The sequence below is a fragment of the Triticum dicoccoides genome, chromosome 2A (assembly GCF_002162155.2).
Source record: "Triticum dicoccoides isolate Atlit2015 ecotype Zavitan chromosome 2A, WEW_v2.0, whole genome shotgun sequence".
NCBI lineage: Eukaryota > Viridiplantae > Streptophyta > Magnoliopsida > Poales > Poaceae > Triticum > Triticum dicoccoides.
In genome coordinates, this window is record NC_041382.1 from 85,637,947 (window position 1) to 85,646,588 (window position 8,642).

General features: G+C 42.2%; 1 protein-coding gene and 1 long non-coding RNA gene across 2 annotated transcripts; one reads left to right on the forward strand and one right to left on the reverse strand.

The window, feature by feature from the left end:
* Positions 1-1,337: 1,337 nt before the first annotated feature.
* Positions 1,338-2,418, forward strand: LOC119353468. Its single transcript, XR_005170434.1, has 2 exons — positions 1,338-1,930; positions 2,017-2,418. It is a non-coding gene; the product is annotated as an uncharacterized LOC119353468 (long non-coding RNA).
* Positions 2,322-7,516, reverse strand: LOC119353467 (DEAD-box ATP-dependent RNA helicase 10-like). Its single transcript, XM_037620090.1, has 13 exons — positions 7,192-7,516; positions 6,983-7,106; positions 6,826-6,895; positions 6,224-6,286; positions 5,388-5,462; positions 4,696-4,815; positions 4,282-4,323; positions 4,096-4,170; positions 3,536-3,682; positions 3,228-3,365; positions 2,995-3,106; positions 2,827-2,915; positions 2,322-2,718 (listed from the first exon to the last, which is right to left on the reverse strand). The coding sequence occupies exons 1-13, from the start codon at positions 7,382-7,384 to the stop codon at positions 2,590-2,592; spliced, it is 1,377 nt and encodes a 458-aa protein (XP_037475987.1). The 5' UTR covers positions 7,385-7,516; the 3' UTR covers positions 2,322-2,589.
* Between the last annotated feature and the right edge of the window lie 1,126 nt (positions 7,517-8,642).

Below are 8,642 nucleotides of genomic sequence, written 5' to 3' on the forward strand. Positions count from 1 at the left end.
GAACTAATTGACTTCAGTCTAGGGTTCGTCCGGAGGGGGCAATTTGTGGGGTCGGGATGGGCCAGGCTGGGCCCGACCAATGTGACGAACATGTCGGGGCACGTCCAGGCCTTTCCATACCCACCTTAGACTTAGTCTGGATATTAGGAGTGCCGGTCAACTTGGACTTATAGAATCGATGTGAGAAGCCCGCAGTTTAGCGATCGGGCACTGACCGGACGTACGCCCGAGCAATTTGGGCACCCGGTCGTAGATGCCCTGAGATCTCGGACACTTGAGAGGCCACTCCCAGCCTACTTGGCTGTAGATGTCCTGAGCAGCCGCCGGGCTATCATTGCCAGTATACAGTGCATAGAACTCAGATTTTTAGCATAAAAATCGAGAGATATTTGTTGCCATGGATTGGAAGGTGAAACATTGACATCATGCATTTTTTGTACTAAAAAGACACGTTTGAAGAAGATTAATGCAAAGAACTTCAAATTTGTTCTCTTCGATATAACTAAATATCGTATGATATACCATCCGTGTCAATGTTTTCTTTGCATTGTTCTTTGCATTAATCTTCTTCGATTAACAAGTCAATACAAATTTAGTTCTCACTGTATTGACTTGTTAATCGAAAAACTATTTGAAAAAGATTCACAAAATCCTTATTAAAATCAATACATTATATATGTGTTCTTACAAACCGTTATGCATAACTTTGATAATATTCTGAAGTTGTAAATACAAAATCTTGTTTATTTTTCACTTATTTCCGAGAAAGAATTGTTGTCATCTATGATCGGTCTTCTAAATATAAACGATATATACCCCTCCGATAACGGCCATATTGGTCGATATTTCTGTCTATATCATATGGTATGTATGAAAATGGTACAAAATGATATGCTATATCTATATCATTAGGCCCCCTAAACTGATATATCGGTCGTATCGGACGAGATTTAGAAGCTTGGAGGATAGTCGGTTTCAAATATGAAGGATACATAGTTCGACGCCTAAAAATCAGCAGGTGATGCACCATAAGTTCTACTGCACTACTCCCTCCGTTCGGAATTACTTGTCGCAGAAATGAATTGTCGCAGAAATGAATGTATCTAAATGTATTTTAGTTCTAGATACATCCATTTTCGAGAAAAGTAATTCCGAACGAAGGGAGTAGATATTTAGTCCCTTTCGCTTCTAGAAACATTTAATAACAAAGACTTTCTTTTGCGGAATAAAAGTAAACCATAGCCAAAGATGATAATTGACTCGATCATCAATACAATAATCCAATGAAGTAGATAGACCTCACCAAGAAGAATTTTGATTATTTATTTCTTGGTTGTCCTCTCCACTTCGAGATAAACATAGATTAGACATAAAAAATCTGAACTCAATAAATGTCTAAATCCAGAGGCAAAAAAATCATTTGGAACGGCTCGATTTGAAGCGATCCCCAACATGTATCCCACTGAAGTGAGGGAGACGATTCTGCTAGACCCGCTTTTTCAACCAAAATCGCCAGACATTCCTACGTTATGTCTCATCTCCTCTCTTGGTGTGTTTCTACCATCTCTTGTAGAGATAAGATCCCGTCCCCTGTGGATATGCATCTCGGACACTTGCGAGTCCACTCCCGGAATTTCTTTGGCAGCGTACACTGTACAGCGCCTAGAGCTTTGATATTTTAGCATGGAATAAGAAACAAGAGATATTCGTTGCCATGGATTGGACGGTGAAAGGGATGGGCGATGGCTACCATCGGCATCATCACCGGCCACCTGTTTCTTCTCTGTTGCTTTACTTGCACGGTTGCAACACCAATTCCTTCAGCTTTCACTTTCGGCCCTTATGACGCTCTCCTACTCCAAGCAAGAGGTCGGTCCAGATTCGTGCCCGTTAAAGCAGACAGGAAGGAAGAAGGCTCCGCCTCATCAAGGTAAGCTCTACTCTCTTTAACTCTTCATCCTCTTTTCCCCGTCTGGATTTCTGCTTCTTCAACTCTTCATCCTCTACTCTCCATAGGTCTTTATTCAGTGAGGGAGTGCCTCTGAGTTGGACGCCATGGTGCCGTGGAGGCTGGAGGCGCGACTGGCAGAGACGGTGAGGGCAGCGCTCCTCGGCTGGCTCTTCTTCTGCATCACCGTCGCCAGCGATGTCGCACATGCGCTCAGAAGCAGCGATCTCTCCATCTAAGGCCGGCCACGTTCAACATCGCCGGCTGCCTTTTCAACTCTGCGCCTACAAAGTGGCAGTTCATTGGACACGCAGGAAGAAAATTGATTTACAGCAGTGTAACCAGACAGTGAGTTCATCCATGAGAGAATGAGTTCAATGTAAAGGTGAAATATTCATATAGATTAGATGTAAAATCTTGTATCAAACAGAGAAATACTGGCTATTGCTCAAAGTGGCCTGACTTTCAAACAAAGGTAGCATAGATAGCGCTGGTGCAACTTAGTAATTAACAATATAGCTGGTGCATCGGAAGAACTACAGACAAAATTCCGATAAATAGCTTTCGCGAGGTGGCGCTGTATGTACGGATTCTACTGGTCATCAGGCAGGAGGTTCCGACTTATCTGCACTCGAGTGCTATCACCGCCTTGATGATTTCTTGAAAGACCTCGATTTCTGTCGGTGACCTCTTGGGGCCTCCTCTTCTTCATCATCGTCGTCCTCCGCCGCCTTCCTTCTCTTCTTGTGACCACCGTCCTCCCTCAGTTTCTGCCGAATAATAACAAAATGGTGACTTTAGTATCACTGCAGCAGTCATAGCATTTATGGAAGACAATTATGGACACTTCAAAATTGATTGCTCCGCCAAGTACATACCGTCAGTGCAATCCTCTTTGAATCTGATATATGCTCACGAAGTATCAGGATTTCATCCATATCTACCTTCCGGTCAGGAATTTCCCTTCCTGCAAAAATAGGGGACGGCTTCAGAAAGAAATCTCCAGCTATGTGTGCGATGACACAAGCAACGAGGAAAACTATTACCAAGGAGCTGCTCAATCAGCTTAAACCACTCAGCCTCGTACTGATTCACAAAAGAGACGGCATATCCCGATTGCCCTGCACGCGCAGTCCTACCAACCCGATGGACATAATCCTGCATTTGATGCAGCATAAGATCTAAGATCAGTGACAAAATATAAATGCACGATCTTCTCAATAAAAAAAGCAATATACGATGATCGGCAACAGGTACTGAAGTAAACAGGGTAGAAAACCTTTGAATTCATTGGAATATCATAATTCATAACCACATCAACTCCTTGAATGTCAAGACCACGACTCGCCACGTCGGTGCAGATAAGGATGTTGAAATCTTTTGCTTTGAACTTGTTTAAAGCACCTAGTCTTTTGTCCTGATAAAGAGAAGAATTTAAAAAATTATTTGCCTTGGGAAGTATTATTTATGTTAAGAAAACTAACATGTCCATAATGGAGCTCACTTATACGGCCTCAAAAGGGTGCATAACTGAATGGGGAAATCAAGTACTTTTGTCTGTCTGATAGAAGAGTTACAGAAGTAAACCTGACTCATCTGGCCACTGATAGAGAGAGCTTTAAAACCAAGATTCCTTAAAGTGAGAGCAAGGAGTCTTGTTGACTCGCAGGTCCGCACGAAGATCATGATCATGCTGCCTGGCAACTCATTCAGAACATGAACAAGATAACAATCCTGAAATCGGAAATGGCGAAAGAAGAATAAAGGGAAATCAGTAATCGAGCCACTGTTACTAAATAGAGAAATATAATCTCAAAGCAGAACATGTATGTGAATTAAACTAATCTCCTGAAGTCCAAGGGTATAAGCATGGGCATTCTTTATCAGGATTGTTTATTAAATGTAGAGGAGAATCTTAGTCCCAAGGATTTCATCAACACAGGCTTTAATCAGTACTGCTAATATCAAATGTATAGAAGTCCAAATTCTCTGTTCAAAAAAAGTCAAACTAACAAGATAATGCAGGCCTGCATTTTATCACACAAGTTACATGGGCACAGAACTACAGGTCCTGATATTGAGGTATAGAAACGGATTTCGGCACTTCCTAAAATTACATTATTATAGTAAGAAGTTCAAGAATTAACCTTGTAATCTGCAGGAACGAAATACCACTCTTGTTTAAGTGTGTCGACTGTAGAATATTTGGAGGATACTTCCACCTGGTCCCAAAAAAAGTTCCTCTTACATTAGTAAGAGCAAGAAGGCGGCCCAAAAGGTCCTGTTCTGTTGACGCTTTGCTGCTTATTGAATGCCTAAAATAGATGCTTTACCTTAACAGGGTTTCGGAGACAAGCACGTTGCAGTTTGCTTACCTGCAAAGAAAACTCATAAGCTATTCTGCATTCAGGCTAACAAAAATGTATGTGTAGCAAAGCCGTGAAGCACCAATTAGAAAATTAAGGCTATTCATGACTAGAAGCATCATTGTTGCAGCTTGGAAGAGCATATTGAAGTAGTAGTACTAGAAATACAAAATGATGCACAGTTCACCATAATAATTGTGATTATATGACAAACTGTCAATCTGTGCACTATTTCTCAAGACTTTATAGTGCAATCACCAAACAAAGTGGTAAACAAGGCCACATCAATCTGACAAACACAACAATGGCAAATTGTTGATGTTTTAGTCCTTTTGGCTCACTGAATGAAACCGTAACAAAATCGCCTGAATACCCACCAACCTTTTTGGTCATTGTGGCTGAAAAAAGGTAAGTTCTCCTTTCTTTAGGAATGACCTTCAGAATATCATCAAGTGATTCCTTGAACTCCAAATTAAGTAATTTATCAGCTTCATCAAGTACCTAGAAACCAAGAAGATTGAGCACATGTCAAAACAAAAGCATCTCAGTTTAAACAAGCTGGTATAATTGGTCCAAATTGTGGAGGTATGAACTAGTTATGTAAAGAAATAGTTGACAATGAAGGCTCCAGACAATATAATCAACATATATTTATGATAAGTAACTATAGCACATTTGCAATTGCAACTAAGAAACTATTACACCAACCAGTCAAGCAATGGTAAACAACTACTGATTCATTTAAGTATTTCTAGTTCACAACACACAAGCTAGGGTGGTTCAGCTTGACAAAACAAGCTTTGAGTAATTAAAATGAAAAGATATCTTATTATATTAGATGGTTAGCTTAACACTTCAGGGGAACACCGCCTGGAAAATGTAAGTTTCCACTTTAACAGGTGAGGTAGGATTTGTGAGAAGCCACTTCTCTATATTTCACATTACTCCTTTCTTTAATGCAGGTTCTATACCAATCATTTTCCTGACATCCAACAATCAGAATGGTCTAGTCATAAATGAAAAAGCAGGATGATGTATAAATTAAAAGATGAGTAAGTGCAAAGAATGCGTACCAGGTATTTCACTTTAGTTAGGCTAAAACCTTTTGTATCTTTCAAATGGTCCAAAAGACGGCCAGGAGTTCCAACCTGCATTTTAGAGGAGATGATAAATAAAACAAACTAAGTCCTGATAAAGACAGTTTTCAAATATCATGGAAGAGAACAAAAGTGTTTTTTTCTCTGCTACTTGCAACTGGTGTATGCAATGGAAGGTCTTGGCCTTATCTTGTATACCTAAGTCCCATGTCTTTTAGACTCTAGAAGCTACTTATATATGCTAAATTCAGAAAAATGGAGAGTCTTGGGTCTTACTACCTCTGTATCAAAATATACAGAGTATAAGGATGCGCTTGTCATCACAGTTGCTTTCCAAATTGAAAGTGCTTATATTACTCCCTCTATTTCAAAATATAGTGCATATAGATATCTGTTAATATTTTTTTCCTGAAAACTTGATAAAACTTTGATGGGGCAAAATCTATAATTCTAAATGCACTTTGTTTGGAATAGAGTATATTAACTTCAGGTATATTATCGATCAATAAATCCCTCAAGAGCCTTCACAAACAGAATTACTAGAAATGGAAGTTAAAGGGGCACTAAAAGGCTTGATAAGCTGGCTAATTGGAGAACCGGAGAAGCCACATGTTGGCCAAAAGGGTATTTTTTAAGTCCAAAGAATTAATATATGCTAATACTGATGCTCGAGCTTTTCCACTTTGGGATTTAAATGAGCCTTGTTGATGGTCGAGTCTGGATTTTAATCACATGCCTCACTTACAATTTCAAAGCACAAAGGATCCATAACCTATATTGTCTTAGGTTAGGATTGAATAGAGGATACTCACCACAATATGTGGACGTTTTGCAATGGATAACACTTGCTGCATCCGGTCAACTCCTCCAACAAGCTGGAAAAGGGAAAATATCTCAATTGAAAATGATTCACTTAACTCAATAGTCACATAACTGATGACGAATACTTGATTTGAATAGGTTGTAGCATGGTCACCAAGAGACATCTTAATGCAATAGAAGATAGAAATTCATCAAATTATACTGAGCAGAAGTAATCAGAGAAGAAAGGTCATCAACAAACATTGAAATTGTCGGTATGGGCTCCTATAACAACCAACTTAATCAATTTAGTTATGATCTTTAGAACTTTAGATATAACCATGTTCCGCTATGCTTTGGCTTCACCACATTGAAATAGGCTACATATACTAAAAATTCTAACAGCGCCACCGATATTACTCCTCTTCGTGTTATGCCCGCAAGCCAACCAAAGGGAGTAGCCAACAATTCACAACCAGCAATTACAACTAGGTAATCAGAACTATGATGCGCGCAAGGACACAATGCATGTTGCAGTATGAACATCCAGTCGGTTGTTGAAAACAACCATATCAGAACTAAATAAACAGTCAATTGTATCAGCACCACTTACCACTGAGCAAACCAAGCCGATCGCCGACCCTAACGCCTCGAACTGCTCCGCGATCTGAATAGCCAGCTCTCTGAACCACCACAACCGCGCGGTAAGCTTCCACACAAGCTACCGAGAAGGAAACGTATCTCAGCAAGGAGAGGGGGAAAATGGTGACCTCGTGGGCGACATGATGCAGGCGAAGAAGGGCTGGCGGTGCTCGAGCAGCGCCTGGATGATGGGCAGCGCGAACGCGCCCGTCTTCCCGGACCCCGTCTGCCCCAGCCCAATCACGTCCCTCCCTGCACGCAGGACCGAGCTCAGGATCAACGACCTGGGACCGTCATAAACTGCACAAATAATGGCCGGCGGCGGTGCTGGTAGTACCTTGGAGGGCGTGGGGGATGGCCCCCGCCTGGATCTTGGTGGGCTGCTTCCACCCCATGGCGTCGCAGGCCTCCACCAGCTCGCGGCAGACGCCCAGCTCGGCGAACGTTGAGGCCTCGGCGGCCGGCTCCGGCTCCGGCTCCGGCTGCTGGGCCTCGCCGCCCCCGGCGACCGCCTTGTCCACCACCGCCATGGCTACGGGAGGGGAGGGGAGGAGAGGAGGGGAATCTTCTGTGCGCGCGTGGGCGAATGCGGCGGCGGCGTGGGTTTGGTCTGCGAGGCGTGGCGCGCGGTGGCTGCTGGTTGTGTGACGGGAGACAGAACTTGGCGCACACGGCCGCGGGGTCGGCGCGGCGGCCATAAACCCTAGCGGACGAACCGGAGGGGAAAATCTCGTGGGCCGGCATGCTCGGCCTAGCCACTTGGAGCGGCCTCGGTCCGGGAAGAGCCCACTTCAAACTCTGTTTTCATTTACTTCGCATATTAGCAGTCACTTGGAGCGGCCTCGGTCTGGGAAGAGCCCACTCCAAACTCCATTTTTATTTACTTTGCATATTAGCGTTGTACAAACTTTGACCAGATTTATACAAAAATATAATTATCCACTATACCAAATTAATAGTTTTAAAATCATCGCTGAACATATTTTGATATCATATATATTTACTATTAGTCGCGTAGCCAGCCCAACGTCATGTCCTAGGCCAACCTCAATGGTACAATATGGAACAGCACAAACTTGTAACATTGTATCTGGTACAGACAGTGAGCAAACTTGCTGCCATGCCCTGAGCCGCCCTGTTGCCTGGGGCTTAGCTACGCCATTGTTCGTCACTGTTTAGATTGTTTTTCATAAATTAAACAAATTTTATAAAGTTTGACTTAGATCAAAACCAATATAGGAAGTAAATAAAAACGGAAGGAGTATTACACCTGGGTGCTCATATTCTTCGAGAGCAACCAATTGGGGGGGTATCTTCTCGGGGAACCTAGAGGTTATTTTTGGTGGACAGGAAGCGAGCAGACATTGCCATATGTCGCACGCCCGCCCTTCCTTCTTCGGGATTTAGGTGTTTTTTTTCATTCACGTGTTTTTGGTTTTATTTATTTTTTTGCTTAGTTTTCCTTAGGTTTTGGTGCAAAAAAATAGAAGCAATGCTTTTCGCAAGAAGTACAACATGTGTTTTGCGACAAGCACAGTTGTGATTCCACAAAAAGTACAACATGTGCTTCCCGAAAAGGAAAAGGCATAGATGTGTTTCCCCGAAAAAGGGGGAAAACACAGTCAGCACTTCCATGAGAAGCATAGTTATGCTTCATGAGAAAGGAAGGACACTATTGTGCTTTCTAAAAAAGTGAAAAGGCACAGTATGTGCTTCCCGAAAAGGAAAATAGCATAGTTGTACTTCAAGGTTTCGGGTTTTTTTTCTTTTGGTATCCATTTTTCTGTT